We start from the raw sequence: 15,909 nt of genomic DNA on the forward strand, positions 1-15,909 counted from the left end.
CAGCGCTCGGCAAGGGACACGGTTCGTTTGCGTTCATCTCGGCCGGAGTGTAAAACGAGCTCACCGCGAAGAAGTAACAAGTGTTGCGTAACAAAGTGACAAGTGAAATAAAACGGGAACCGGTTGAAAAACCCGTCCACAGGATAAAATCCCACCCGGGGCAAGATCAAAATTCTAAGGGCCGAAACAACGTGTACCTGAAAATATACGAGAACAAAATCAAATACCATAGAAATCGGTACTCGGGGAGAGTTTATAGTTTTAAACGATATGCAGTCATGTGTAAACATTGTAAACTAATAAATACGTTCAAGATTATACATTTTAGATTATCTAATAATATAATAAAATGTACTAAACTTCATAAATGGATCTCAATAAGGTTATGTTATAATCAATATGCGTGGTATTAAATTAACAATGGTTTTGAAACAAAAATTCCCAGTTGGAGCAATGGCCCATTTAACCTCCCCTGCGGGCGCGTATGCCGGTAGACACTGTTTAACACTCGTCAACGAATGCACGAACTAACGGAAATTAATAAACAAACAAACGCTTAGGCTGAAGTATTATTATATTTGTAGTGTACGACCGGCGCCGACTCTTTCAGCGGCTCAGTGCATGAATTATTTTGGCAATCCTCTATCTTAAACGACTTAAACATATAACTTGAACAGGCAGAATTTTGGGAGCTGCAAGGGCTTCATTACTCAAGCCTCGTTCATAACCATAAACGATCAAAATAATATTTGTCACATATTTATAAACCATTCAGAGAACAAACATAATAATGCTCGTAATAATATAAATGATAAATTATAAAACTGTAAATGTACCTACAATCTCGGCCAATCCTTGCATGCCGATAGAATAATAAATCACGATAATTATAATAATAATCGAATTTATATTGAATCGCATCGTGAAATATTTTTTCTATCTATAGTACAGTGTTTCCCAAAGGGTGTGCCGCGACAACTTGAACTTTTTTTTGTAAAAAAAAACATAAAATTATTTTTTTTCAAAATAAGATAATATAATAAAATCGCGTAAGTCGTTTTAAGGTTCATCTAATGGACATTTATTTTTTCCATTTCACGAAATGAAAACCTATATTTTACACTTAACGCAATTTTTAAATTTTTATATTGAGTGGATAAATTTTTTTGTGAAATCGAAATATAATGCAAAAACTGTATACTTGTATTTCTATGTTTATAAAAATAATGTGTACTACAAATACTCCGAAAACTTAAAACTATTATGATAAGCTATAATTTAAATAATTTATAATTCGTTTAAATGCACAACTGTGTTAGTATTTTGATTAATCGTGTACGTTTTTTCTTATGGATTTTCGAAAATTATTTTCTTTGAAAATTAATTTTCGGTGGATTGTTTCTTTTGCCTATCTGAAGATTATTTCTATCTTTCGACTTTGTTGAAAGTCTAATTTCCTCAAAAACTTGTTTACAATAGTGCTCGTACACTTCTTTTTCGTTGGTCTGATCACTATCACCGCATAACCATAATTCTGATCCATAAATTATTGAACGCAACAATAACACAACTCTTGATATGTGCTTAAAGTATGCAGTTGGTTTTATGGGACCACTCTGAATGGCAAAGTTCCTATAACTTCTCCTTACGTAGTTTTTTATTGTTAAAAATTCTTTTTCTAGTGAACTGTAATATGCTGACTGACTAGTGAATAAACAGTGTATATTTTCTTTCTTTATAAAATAAGAGGTAACGTCACCAGGCTTCAATGCTTTAGTTTTAATGTCCTTCATTAATCTATGGTCGGACAAAATAAAATGAGGATTTAAAACGTACGAATTACATTTAGATCATTGTTAAGAGTGCTCAGCACTGATGATCACGTTTTATTTTTGTTTTAATTATTTATAATATATTTAGCTAACAACAATTAAAATAATGTAATACAGTTGTAAAATAATTACTTTTCTTTGAAAGAAGGATATTCTAAGTTTACAGCATCTACCAAGCCATTTTTCAAATGATTTGATTTTATTTGTTCAATATCAATCAGTAATAATAAGTCACTTAGCTTGTTATTAATTTCCAATAGTTTCCTAGGTGTTATATACACTTTCATTTGAGGTGGTGATGGACGATAGAATATCTTAAAGTAGGTTTATGATTATGAAAACAATAAAATATTCTATTATTTCCAACACTTACTTTTGTTGGTACACAAACAGTTATTTCAATTCCGGATCCGGCAAAAATATCTTCAATAAGTGGTTTAACTTTTGACCACTCCAATCCATCTGTTCCACAGCCAATTTGAGGAATGCCTAGTTTGATTATTTTCCTTTCTTGCATTTTTTCTACGAGCGACTTTAATGCATGTGACAATGATAACATTGTCGACGTGCCGTTACAATAATTTTTTGTCACCAGATAAAAAGCATATTCTGTTTCGTTTTTAACCACCACTCCAACATCGCCTACGGTAAGTTTTTGGTCCATAAGTTGACCAATGCCTCCAAAATAACGTCTAGATAGCGAAAAAAATAATTATTGTTTTAATCAATGTAAATTTAAAATAGTTTTACTTGAATTGAACCGCGACTCCTCTTTCCATACGTAAATCTTCTGCAATACAATGGGCTAGAGCAACGTCTCTAGGTAAATTGAACAGATTTTCGTCAACTTCTTTAATTGCACTGGAAAACATAAACAATTATTTGTTAATAAATAAAAATTCGGTGGCACTAATAGAATAAATCATAAATGCATTTGTTATAAATAATAATATACCAATTTCCATTTCCTTTGGTTTGGATTTTTGGCACTTTTAAATCTTCCAAAACCTTTTCGTTTTTATCTGTGCTTATAATCACGTTAGTTTTTATTTCAACATTTTTGGTTCCATTATGATCTGAAGACTTGTAATTATTCGATGTTGTTTGACCACTAGATTTAAGTTTAGTTTAAAATATAATGGATATAGATTTATACAATTTGGTTTAGTAAAACAAAATAGTAATCATAAGAAGCTTTGTGTTAGCGAAAAAAATATTTTTTGTACACTAAATTATTATTTTATAATAAATACCTATTATGAGGTCCATCAGTAGAATTGATAATTTCATTTGGTACCACTTTTGAATTAGTATTTTTCGGTAGACTTTCATACTGAGTCACTGTTCTGTAGAATAACAATGAATTTAGATAAACGAATTTTAAAAAAATTAAATTAACTCTACTCAATGACGCTTGTGGTTGATTCCATTTGCTGAGCGCGTTTACGTTTTTTTGCCGTATTTTTGCTCAATTTCTTCTGTTGAGTTCCGTTATTTCTAAACATTAAGGCATACATTACTATTATAGTCAGATATAAAGGTAATAATTAGTAACCACTTAGTTAAATATTTAAAAATTTAAATCTATAAAATATTTAACTATTTGATCATACCCATCCTTAGATAAAGCTTTGCAAATCCTTTTTTTTTCTCTTTTTCCATTTGGACATCCATCACGCACATAACTTTCCACAATCGTGGGATATTCCTTAGTCCTATATTGATTTGATAAGTTAATCACAAAAATTTAGAATTTCTTAAAAAGAATAATTTAAAAGTGAATTTATGATTATTAAGAATCATTCAAAATAATAATAAATTATTTTTCAATGTTAAAATATAAAACATGTTTGGAATGAATTTGAATGTGTTACCTCTTGATTTGCTTGCCTGTTTTGATTTCACTCATCATGTTGGAAGCACTCATCTTATTTATTGTATTCTATTATCAAATACTCTAAATAGATTATGAGAATCTGAAAAAGTTATAATTTACACTTTAATATAAGGTCTTTGTGTTATTTTGATAAGTTACAATGACATTTAGTAATGAAGTTTTTACATGATTTGCGCCAGATTAAGAAGTTTAAATAGGTTTTAAGATCAATGTAAAGTCTTTTTTCATAACTCCTAATGTAAGTCAACTAGCATATTATTAGTATTCTGTTACTTTACTAAGGTCCATTAATTTTTTTAATTTATCCTGCTTTCCATTTATTAGAACAATGGTTTAAACAAAAAATTTGCGCTAAACATAAACGTTTATGTTACTATAGTTGAATTCAGACATGTTTTGGACAATGGCACGAAAAAACGATAAAATAGTTAATATTTATATAAGTTGTCATTAGCTGTTGATAGTTTGTAACTTATATATCAATATTTCTTGTTATCGTATTCATAAATCCGAAATATTTTATGTACCTTCCGGGTATACGATGTAAAATGATAAAAGGAAACGTTTATTATGAAAATTATATTGTAAAATTTCGTTGTAATCCTTGAAGATCATGATGATATGTACATTTAACGATAAATGATTTTGGGTTTGCCAATACGATTCAGATGAAGACAACTTATACTTCGTGTTGTTCTCGCTAGTAAAAGACTCGACACGTGTGCCCCACATCCCTCTCCTATGATAGGATGATTTGTTTGACGTTGCTCACCGTGGGCCGGTAGTTGAAGTGAGAAAAAAGTTAGAAAAAGACTACCTCCGTGTGTTCATAACTTCTGTAGATCGAATCTAATTTTAATTCAAAATATTATTATAGATATACATACTTATAACAGTAGCTGCTAATTCTGTTTTCTATTTAAGTTGTCGGTTACAATACTTGGATACTGCTGAACGACGAATGACAAAATGCAATGTTGAGATTCAACAATAAACAAATATAATTGAAATCCATAGCATGTTATGTATGTAATATTATTTATAAATTGTAAATACGATTAATATAATATAATAACACTTTTTAGCCAACAGTTTTTGATTTTATAATAAAAGTAAATGACTATGTTTTTTGTTTTAAACGGTACAGAAAATATTAACTTTTTTAATCATCACTGTCGTACTGTAATAAAAATGTATAAAAATAATATAATTTTTATTTATCATAATTTATATTTAAAGTTTTGTAGAACTTTGTGTTATTCTGTTAATAAAACTAACAATTGATATTGTTTCAAACAGAAAATGATGCGTTTTAACCAAAGACGGAATAATTTAAATGTTAACATTTGTATATCTGTGTTGGGTCCTCATTATTTAAGTCGTGTTGTCTCTGCCCGTGCATGTCATTTATTAAATTTTAAAACGTGATATTCATGAACAATCCACATCATATGTTACTATTTTATATTATTATTTTTAATATTTTTATATTCTTACATTTATACTGTCAAGAAAATATAATTTTCAATTATATTTTAATATTATTGTTGGTGAAATATTAATCTCGATTAAACCGAATATTAAAATATAAATGCAAAACATTTACCTAATCAACATTAGTAGTGTTTTATGTCTTTAATCGTGATATAAATCATATTAATAATTTAGTGATCCTATTTTTTCGACAATTACCAAGATTCTAAAAATATTAATATAAGGGCAAGTTGATTGAAATATAAATTAAGATCCATGAAATATTATTATTATTCGTTCAATGGCTGGAAGAAAACCATCTTCTTTTAGAATGAGAAAGTCGATCTTCGTACTGAATGCTAGCATCAGTACAAAAATTAATTTGATTTTTCGACGCGAAATAAATATATATATATATATGAAAATTCAAAAATTACGATTAATTTTACATTATAATTCGAAGAAAAAAATATATATTATGTATAAACTGTAAATATGAATGTATGCATAAATGACATAAGCACATACTTTAAAATACATGATATTTATAAAATAAATTACTAAATACTATTTTTAAAATCTATGATTCTAATGCTTAGCACTTTTTTTTTTTTTTTTTTATTTGCTATTTGATTACTTTAACCATTGATTAAATATTATATTTAAGTTGAGTATATTTAATCAATGCTTCAAAGTTGCTTAATTTAGATATTATTTTAAATTTAATTTATGGGGAACATAATAATAATAATTGGTATTTTTTGTGATGAATGTTTTGGCAAATATATTTGAAAAAACCGTTGAAAAATTATAAATTGCAAAAAAATTAAGTAATTTAATTAACGCTTAATAGATAATTTGCGTCGCCAACGATCGATCGGATTTAATTCTAATTTTAACGCCTCTCACGCGCCCTTCTGATTTCGGCGCCTTATGCCGTCGGCACGCGTCGATCGTATCCAAAGCCGGGCCCCGGGTACGACCGGTTCCGAATGAAAAATTCATCATCCGGTTAGGGCGGTACGAAGCCGATAAAATCGTGGCTCCGTAGAAGTATATACTCGCACAGAGAGTAACGCACGCTGCACCCGCGCAATCGCCGTTGATGTTATTTTCAAACGTTTAGAACAAAAGCATTATTATTATTATTATTATTATTTTTTTTTGTCGGCGGTAAAAAATAATAAAAACCGTTTGACGTCTGATTGACGAACGCGTCGTGCGTGTCCGGGGGGGCCAGTAACAATATTTAACGACATTCGTTCAGAGTATAACCTAAACCTAACCGTAATGCGAAAACGATATTTGTTCGAATAATGAATATGTTTTAATAATAACATATGTGTACCTCTTGCGCTGATTTCAATACCATGTAATTTACCTTAGCGGTAATTCACGTTACAGCGTATTCATCACGTGACCTCGATGTCCATGTACCTCCTCCTCTTCCTGTGCGCGTGTACCAATTATAAGTTCTCGGTGCGATCGGCGAAGCACAAAGCGTGTGGTAAGCAAACGGGAAAACCGTCGACGAACCACGGGTGCATGGCGCAGGGACGTATTCGGAGTTCTGTTCCCGGACCGATAAGAACGTAAGAAATGTATCTAACCCAAGTACCGCTGAGCATAAACGATCAAAAGTCAACGATCGTTCGTCAATGAGGTATACGAATCAATCGCGATACGGTCTACTCGGTGTTGGTAATTATTCAGCGATGATAAGTACGAAAACACTTCGTGCTTTAATTTCGGTCGACGGGACGGTGGTTGCGGCTCTCTCGGTAAACACGCCCTGAGCAGTACTGCTGGTTATCCATCACGATCCCAACCAATTACCTAGGCAGAGTAAGAAAATAAAATAAACCGTAATTAAAACTGGTACGCGCTCGTGAAACATCACGACCATGTTAATATGCGCATACGAACGTACCGCAGAACCGTACGCGTACGCGGTACACCCGTGAAACGATCGTTTAAACGTTCGCTTTAAACCGCTCACGTCCGTATACAATTCAATAAGAGTCAAGGTTAACGCGAACGACGACGCCGACAGTGGTCGTGCGCAGTAGAACCGATTCGTTTTAATCGTGCAGGAGCAAAGACGAAAGACAAAAAATAAAAAAAAAAATAGTACACCGTACGTATACGCGTTGTATCGTAGCCGATTCCGTGTATCGAAATAAATCGATTTGCGCGGCGCAAGGTCGATGGGCAGCGACGGGTACGAGAAGTTGCCGAGGAACGAGATCGGCGTACCGTTTACGATTATTTTACGTCTCCTATTATTTAATATTTCGATTTGCGATAATCGTTTGCACGCGACGGCGGCGTCAAGCCACGGAACGCAGATCGCGCGCGTGATACCACGATTAAATCGTGTTCGTGTACGAAAGATACGCTGCACGTCGGAAACGATAACGATTGAACAGAGTCTACGGACGCAAACTGGACACGTGTATTGATCGCAAGACCGCCTGAGGACGACAACGCATAACATTATATCGTTCTGTCTAACAATATAGTAAGTAGGCGCTAACTAGAATTATCAAAAGTAAAGCAATCGATGTCTGGTTGGTTTCGTTATAACTTCAATACACATTTGGATTACCTTACTATTTTGTGCGCAAGACGCAACATAATTAATTAAACGATACGGCATAGACACATATCTCTTGCTGTGTACCACATAATATCGTAGGCGTATAAAATAAATTGCCGCGGCTTGTAAAATGTATCATATCGGTTTTGTCGCAGATTGTGTAACGTTCAATTTTTTTTATTGCCGCAGTTTGCGCATCGACTCTTAGAAAAAATACTGGTTTGCCGCACTTTACAAATTACCATTGTTACATAGTAAAACCCGCAGTCAATAATTGCCGTTTAAACGGTAAAAATCGGATACATAAACTCAGTCGTACATCAAAAGTCAACCACAGTCGGTAAGAAAAAATGGATAAGCATAAGACTGTACAGACTATACAGGGGCGTCATTTTGGGGGGTAGCAGACTATGGCAAATGCCCTACTCTGAGAAATTTAAAAAAGTCGGCAATTCTTTGTCCGATGATCAGTTGCTAAAATTAGTAAATAGTTCATTTTTATTTACTGTTTTGCACTCAGATCTCAGATATTATTCTCTTTTAATTACACGTTCACGGTCAAGTAGGAAAACGCTGGATCCTCCCCGGTTTATGACAATCGTTATTACGCTATTATAAACTTTTTTTTGGTATATTATATATTTCTATATATGTGACCTTTATAAAACAGTTTTCATGATATCGATACCATAAAAATTGAACTCATAATCTATAAAAAAAACTGTTAAAATCGTTCCTATTCACCTCAAACTACGGTACATTATATTTGAGATACAATTTTATGTTTTTATAAGTTCTGTAAAGTATTAAATCTACAAATAATAAAATTATAAGTATTTATTTAATTAAATTTACATTATTATTCCATTAAAACTATTGATATGTAACTTACAGCCTACAAGATAAGTAAAGAATGTTTTACTATCTTTAATGTTATTATTTAATTGGGTAAATTGAAGCGTTTCATGTTTTTTGTTTATCATCATGACATCATTATTCATTACTAATCCTTACATGTTTTGTTCCGAAAAAATATTTTATTGGTAGTCTATGGTCCATAAATAATTAAATATGTAGGTCACCATAATTTTTTAAATATTATGAAGTCGGAAAATTTAAACAGTTGCCCCACCCTTTCAAAAGTTAAAATGACGCCCCTGCTTGTATATGATTTTGTTACTGCACTCATTTTAGGATAACTCGTAAACAATGAATTAGTGGCATACATAAAACAAACCACTTGTTTCGGATTTATGTACCATGGGTCCATAGCGAGGTCGACACACTTATAATAAGTACCTCGGGATGCGCAAATATTCCAACGTCATCGAATGCTGATAATTTAAGATTATTATTATCGAATGAATAGTTAGAACAAGAACCTAATATTAGTACATTAAAAACGTATTCAATATTAGATACGCTAAGAGTGAAAAATAATTATTTTAGTTAAAATAATCTTTTATTTTTGTAACTCACACAACGGTAATATTTTATTTTCGTTAGATTAACACTTATAAAACAATAAGACAATTTAACATGATTAAAAAAATTTTTTTATGTTTTTTATTTCTACTACTCAAATCTTACGTTACTAGAATTGTATTATATAACAACTATTCTCGTCAAATTATGATAATTATGAAAAAAATTCAACCAAATGGGAAACATGGCAAACGGATCAACATTTTTTAGAATATTCATATGAATGTCTATCACAGGAGATAAAAAATGAAATATCTGAACACTTTAAGTACCCATGGCCATAACATTAAGAACATTTTTTTTTTTTTATAATTTTTCATCAATCTGATACAAATAATACAAGGATAAGAAATCCACTTCTCTGGAGTATTGAAAAAATAGAAAATCTTTTTGAATAGGAGTAAGATGAATTAAAGTATCTGGTAAATAACAGAACGATGAAAAATATATTCAATGATAATAAACTAATTGATTTTTGGTTAACTGTTCAAAATGATCAAAAGCAACTGGTCGAGATTGTTTTAAGATATTTGATCCCCTTTTGTGCAACATATAAATATGAACAAGATTTTTCTACCTACTGTTACATATTTTTTGCATTTCAATAAACAGTTAAATACTATTTAAGATTTATTAATTTATGATATTACCTACAAATATACTGCAGCAACAAAAACATAAAATTGGATTGAAAATTTCCATTTATATTATGTTGTTCTACGACTCAGCATTCAAATTTTTCTTATTATAGTTGAGCAATCTACAAATTAAAAAGTATATGTGATTATTAATGTTTTTTTTTTCTAAAATTCCAAATCAACTTTGCAAAAACCATACATTGTCTAATAATTTTATTTAATTTAATTAATTATTTTAACAAATATAAATTGTGTATAAATAAATATTGAATACATACATAAATACATGTATATATACATGCAAGAAAATATAACAAGGTTAATTATCATAAGACTATATTTTAAATCATACAATTACACTTTGACAATTAAGCAACAAGTATACCAAAGTTATTACAAACATTATGTTATTAAAAATATATATTTATTCTATGTATAATTAAGTGTCTTAAAACTAAATAATTTGGTTTTCTTGGAAAACATTTTAAAAAGGAACATGTATCAATAATATTAGAGAGGAATTATATATAACAAATAAAAACACTTTTTCATAATGGTGAAGTTGCTAAAAAATTTCAAAAAAAAAAACTTTAATTTATTTAAGTTAAAGTTTTAGCTTCTAAATGCTATACTTAATTTAATCGAAAATATATATTATGCAAATTAACTAAACTAGAGATCACAACATGTAAGTATATAAAATCATTTCTGTACCCTTATTTAAGTAATACGTTTAAGCAATTTGTATTAGTTAGAAATACAACATTCTAAAAATGTAATTAAATTCGATTGTTTTTGACCATATATACATATGTATATAATTGAGCACATAAAGTCTATTATCAAGAATAAAATATATTTGTGTGTAAAGTATAATGGAATAATAAAGTAGAAACATTACATATTTGTTGTTTCTTTAATTTATTCAGTTAAATCCAAAGAATATGAATTTTGGTCGGTAACTAACTGTAATTTATCCTCTTTAATGGATTTTTTATTTGGTAAAATTTTACGTTTCCGTCTATTAGTCACACCAAACTCTTCATCCATCATACGCACGATTAGAGCAGAATCAGAGAAATCAATCGGTGCAATCGATATATCTCTTACTGCTCGGAACTTACCACAATTGTTAAGATGTTCATTTTCCAAACGGAAAAAGTTCCAAACAAATCGTCTATACATTTTGAATGAAATAAAAAAGTATTAAATAACAAAAAGAGTGATAAAGCAGTTATATCTTACCTAAAAACTTCAAGTGGTGAAGTTAAAGAAATGGCCGCTTCAGTACTTAAAATATTATTACTGATGAGTAAATACTGAGGAATCCATAAAAATCTTATCAGTAAATCCTCAATAATTGCAAAATAATAATAACCCTAAAAATAATAAAAGTTAATGGTTTATTCTATTTTTTAGCTAAGAATTATTCAGTAGATTCCAATATGTCAAATGTTAAAGTTCTATAAATTTTTAAGGTAAACTATACAAAAATAATAATTAATAAATTGCTAAATGTAATTAAAAATTTGAATAACAAAATATGAATATTAGAAATAGAACATTAATATTTTTGAAAGGAATTTTAATTGAAATTATTTTATTCTATCAAGGCATAATATATTCCTTGGGAATAAATTACAAAAACCTCCCACTATATTAAATTTTGAATTATTAATGTACCAATAAAAAAAAATAATTTCTATAATCTAGGGTTTTTAATGATTTTTAGTATAATTTTTGGTGAAATTTATCTTACTGTATTATCGTATACAATTTCTTCCCTCAAAAATGTATATTCTTCAGAATTTTTATTAAATAAACCCCAGTCCATTTTGACATCCCATGTGTACGTATAAATTGAACATATCACAGAACAAAATATCCAAAAATAAAAAAACGGATTATCATAGTTATCTGAGTAATGGTCTAAAACAAAATAAAACATTTTTATTTCAACAAACTGAAGTCATTTTAAATAAATATTCTATTGAATGTATTACTTCTCTTCAACAACGCTCTTGCAAGTACCACAAAAAAGGTTGTTGAATATTTTCCAGCATTGGCTAAGTGTGGAAATGATTCTCCAGTATCCCTGTAACGTCTAATACATTGAGCAAACCGAATCCAAGCAGGAATACAATTGACTATAATTTGTGAAATAAAATATTCTTCAACGTTAAACTTAACATCTGAAACAATCAAAGTAAAAAAATTAAAATAGGAATCAAAATAAAGAGAAATAGTAATAATTTATTGCTTTTTACCTGAAGTATGATACCAATTATAATTGTAAATATAAAAACAAATCAAATAGTGAGCATCTAACAGAACAGTTACTAAACTGTTCAATTGATCAGCAAGCCAAAAGTCGGCAAAACCAACATAATAAAATGGAGCACATACCATTCGCCACTAAAATAATTTCAAGACCATTTGTAATGTACTATACATTTTACAGTAAAAATAGTATGCTTTATTGCAGATAAGAAAAATTATTTTACCATAATTCGTATCAGCCAAAATCTTGCTTCAAAATAAAATATTTTAAGTGGATTGATCATGAGTATTACAAACAAAATAACTAGAGACAATGGATTTATATACGCTGGTATACTTAGAGCATCAGAGTATAAATAACCTAGAATACTAAGAGCACATACAACGCCAAGGATTCCTGCAATTTCAAATAGGTGTTGTTCAGTGACGTGTTTTCTAGGGTCAAGTTCAAATATCAACACATGGTTAACACCGGAAGATCGCCATCCATAAACATTAATGCCCATCAGAAAAAGGAACTCTATTATAAGGAATGGTCCACGATATAAACGGAATGCTTGTCTAATATTGGTTTTTTTTTCAAAAGTAGCTAAAGTATAAAACAAAAATATTTATAAATAATTAATAGTCACATTTACACATAATTTTAAATTGTAAAATTACCAGAAATGAATATTGCAACTAGCAAAACTATAAGGCAGCCTAAATACAGCCCAACTTTAAATGTTGTCCAAGGACTTTGTGTTTCACCCAATGGAGGTACTCGAAGCCTTTTCATTGCTTTTTGACGGTCGCCAGATTCCAAATCATGTGTGACAGTATGTTCTGTTTCATTGATTAACCGTAAAATGTCTTTGTTAGTATAAAAATGAGATATTTCTACATGTTCTTGGCGCCATTTTGCACCGGTTTCTTTGTTCATCAGCTAAAACGTAAAATTATTTATACTTCAAGTACAATAATTTTAATGTTAACACAAATAAATTATTTTTAATATGTTGAATCATTATAATTTGTTTATTACGATTCATTATTAATTTTTAATTTAATTATACTCCTTAAAGTAGCCATTGTGACAAGTAAGATAAGAGAAAAGTCTAAATGCAGTGTCATTTGTTTAAATCCAGTCACAAGCGGTTTCCACTTTCTGAACGGTATTGCCATCTTAAGTGGAAAACTGCTAAGGCCACCCTATCCAATATCTATCACACAAAAAAACAATGATACCATAGTACCAAAATCATCCAACACCCAATGATTTGATTTGCAACTGACTAATTAAAAAAAAAACTTCTTAAGAATGGAAATATTCAAATTAATTGTAAAAAATTAGGACGGTTAGTATTACTAACGGTTTAATAGTCATAAAAATAGGTATATTCAATAGGCAATTTTAATCTAAATAAAAGAGGTTATTGTTTTTTAGAATTTTACTCTTATCATGTAACATCAGCAATGAAAACAATTAAAATATATTTCGAAAGAAAAATAATAAGTTTAATAAAAGAGGAAAAATGTTAAAGAAATTGGTAGTAGAGTATAGTTATAAATTACACAATAGTTATTAATTACACTCACATACACGGGCCATTATGTTAAAGTGCAAGAGTAAAGAGAAAGAGATTAAAGCAAACTTAAATTAATCATAGAATGATTTAATACTGTATTATGATATTCACATACTTGAGATTATACATTTAGTTTCTTTTCTGTAGTAAAAAACCTATGTAATAGCTCTCATGTTATTTAAATTTATCTATGTAAAAATTCACCAAAATCTAAAAACTATAGTTCTCATAGTTATAAAAAATAGTAAATGATACACTATTTGTTTGAAATTAATATTTATTATTCAAAATTTTAATGGGTTATAATTAGTTATATTATGGATAGAAATACATATTTATGAATTTATATTTTTAGCTTTTTAACGTTTTTTTTAACTTCTTATAATTTAAATAATGATATTTTCAAATGTTGTTTAAATGTATACAATATATTTTTCATATAACTATAAAAATGGTTTCAGCATATAAATGAGAATAATGATCAATTGGTTGTGTTAATCACAAATTCTTAAATTAAGCATTTCTTTTTCAGATAACAAACATAAAAAATGAATGATAAAGTGTGCCATAAAATAAGAATATAACAACTATATACAAAGTAGTTCAAAAATTATTTAATTTAAATTCCTAAAACACTTAGAACTGAAACTGACCAGAATTTTAATTTATCATCATAACTTTTTATATTACCCAAGTTAAATTAATTATTGAAATAAAAATGAGATTTGTTAAAAATAAAAATTTAACAAGCAATAAATAAATATAAAATACATAATCAATTAGTCAACAAATATTTACAAATCAACTGTTAGTTAAATAAAATAATAAATTATTAATGTCTTCTTCTAATTGAATCAAATTAAAAAAACTTTTTCAAAGACAAAGGGCATATAAACAAAACAAATTTATATTAATAATGATTCATTAGAATGAAGTTATAAGGAAATAATTAGTAATAGAAAAAGATAAGATTATAAATATGACATAAATCTTGATGACAGTTAAATACTACACATTGTTTTTCCATACAATTGTGCAATCGTGTAATATTTCATAAGAATGAGTAAATATTAAATCTTAGTTCAAAACCATACAAACCTTATCGTGTTTTTTTAAAATCTTCTTAAAACCCGTATAGTTTAAATTTTGATAATTCTGTAAAAGTATTAGACTCAAATAAAACTCGCTGAAGGCTAATTTAAGCTCTTGCACTTTACGTTGAGGTAAGTTCAGTCGATTTGAATCTGACTTTTTTCCATAGTCTTTCATCTTGAGAGCAGTGGAAGAAAGCAAGTCTAGTTCACTCTTTAAAGTGGAGAACTTTCGCATGGCTTCAGCAAGTTTTTCTGAAACGACAATATTTCAATAAAATAATAAATGATCAACAATCGTACTCGTAGTACTGACCTGAGTAAAAAACATTAATCTTGGCCAATTCTTTTTCACAGTACTGCAAAAAGTGTTCATCAAACTGAGTGAAAAGGCGATGTAAATTTTCTGGATCTGTGGACTCTGCTGACGGGGCTTCTTCGATGATTTTGTATAACATTTCTTTCATGTCCTGGAAACACGGTATTGCATCGGTTAATGCCAAGTCGGTTACACCAAGTCAACAGTGCGTATACTACTAACCTCGTAGTTGATGTACTGTTTGCGCCATTCCGGTGTGATATGGGCCTGGAGGTGTTCGGCAAACTTCATTTCGGGCGGATTCGAACGGGTCGGTAGGAGAGTAGAACCGGGAGCGGCCGGACGGAGAAGCGGAAGCCGCAGCAGAAGAAGAATAAAAACAAGGGACACGTAATTAAGTACTAAGATCACAGCGCGTTGAAGTCATGTGCGTGAGCACGTCGATGGAAGTACAGCGGGGCCGCGGCGGTGCTGCGGCGACACAGCGGACTGCGGATCTAGCTGTTGGTCGTGACACTGAAAGTCGGTAGGACGTGCGCGGCGGAGCAGTCGCAGAGATAAGGGATTTTGAAGTGCTGAGTGTGTGTTATTTTCTGTTATCTTCCTCCGCCGCCAATCGTCTTCCGAAGGCTGATAACGGCCACCGACTACGGTGATAACGGCACGCACGCGCACGACCGCCGAGTCTGCGATGCGAGCCGCGGGCGTCGCTACCGTCGCTTTTTAC

At 30.0% G+C, this 15,909-nt stretch overlaps 2 protein-coding genes across 4 annotated transcripts; both read right to left on the reverse strand.

The window, feature by feature from the left end:
* Positions 1 to 1,247: 1,247 nt before the first annotated feature.
* On the reverse strand, positions 1,248 to 10,023 carry LOC112691598. Of its 3 annotated transcripts, none has more exons than XM_025565905.1 (11): positions 9,937 to 10,023; positions 6,584 to 7,038; positions 3,707 to 3,808; positions 3,446 to 3,547; positions 3,237 to 3,329; positions 3,086 to 3,178; positions 2,788 to 2,943; positions 2,583 to 2,693; positions 2,206 to 2,524; positions 1,965 to 2,146; positions 1,248 to 1,797 (listed from the first exon to the last, which is right to left on the reverse strand). In XM_025565905.1, the coding sequence occupies exons 3-11, from the start codon at positions 3,757 to 3,759 to the stop codon at positions 1,365 to 1,367; spliced, it is 1,542 nt and encodes a 513-aa protein (XP_025421690.1). In that variant the 5' UTR covers positions 3,760 to 3,808; positions 6,584 to 7,038; positions 9,937 to 10,023; the 3' UTR covers positions 1,248 to 1,364. The 3 variants fall into 3 exon arrangements, with proteins under 3 accessions (XP_025421690.1, XP_025421693.1, XP_025421692.1); XM_025565908.1 differs by having other exon boundaries at positions 9,941 to 9,959; XM_025565907.1 differs by lacking the exon at positions 9,937 to 10,023 and adding an exon at positions 7,133 to 8,239.
* Positions 10,024 to 10,620: 597 nt separating this feature from the next.
* Positions 10,621 to 15,840, reverse strand: LOC112691548 (xenotropic and polytropic retrovirus receptor 1-like). Its single transcript, XM_025565832.1, has 10 exons — positions 15,405 to 15,840; positions 15,180 to 15,333; positions 14,871 to 15,118; positions 12,868 to 13,129; positions 12,429 to 12,793; positions 12,192 to 12,339; positions 11,928 to 12,116; positions 11,684 to 11,853; positions 11,170 to 11,303; positions 10,621 to 11,101 (listed from the first exon to the last, which is right to left on the reverse strand). Exons 1-10 carry the CDS (start codon positions 15,471 to 15,473, stop codon positions 10,846 to 10,848), a joined length of 1,995 nt encoding a protein of 664 aa, XP_025421617.1. The 5' UTR covers positions 15,474 to 15,840; the 3' UTR covers positions 10,621 to 10,845.
* Positions 15,841 to 15,909: the final 69 nt, after the last annotated feature.

The sequence above is a fragment of the Sipha flava genome, unplaced genomic scaffold (assembly GCF_003268045.1).
Source record: "Sipha flava isolate LNK unplaced genomic scaffold, YSA_version1 64_pilon_pilon, whole genome shotgun sequence".
In the NCBI taxonomy this organism is placed as follows: domain Eukaryota; kingdom Metazoa; phylum Arthropoda; class Insecta; order Hemiptera; family Aphididae; genus Sipha; species Sipha flava.

Excerpts from the sequence above, each read along its gene's own strand:
- LOC112691598 (XM_025565905.1), bottom strand. The coding sequence starts at position 3,759 with ATGAGTGCTTCCAACATGATGAGTGAAATCAAAACAGGCAAGCAAATC. Across the intron at positions 3,548-3,706 it reads ACAGGCAAGCAAATCAAGAG|GACTAAGGAATATCCCACGA; the intron begins GTAACACATTCA and ends AAATCAATATAG. Across the intron at positions 3,179-3,236 it reads TCAACCACAAGCGTCATTGA|AACAGTGACTCAGTATGAAA; the intron begins GTAGAGTTAATT and ends GTTATTCTACAG.
- LOC112691548 (XM_025565832.1), bottom strand. The coding sequence starts at position 15,473 with ATGAAGTTTGCCGAACACCTCCAGGCCCATATCACACCGGAATGGCGC. Across the intron at positions 15,334-15,404 it reads AACAGTACATCAACTACGAG|GACATGAAAGAAATGTTATA; the intron begins GTTAGTAGTATA and ends CCGTGTTTCCAG. Across the intron at positions 11,102-11,169 it reads TCACCACTTGAAGTTTTTAG|ACGATTTGTTTGGAACTTTT; the intron begins GTAAGATATAAC and ends CAAAATGTATAG.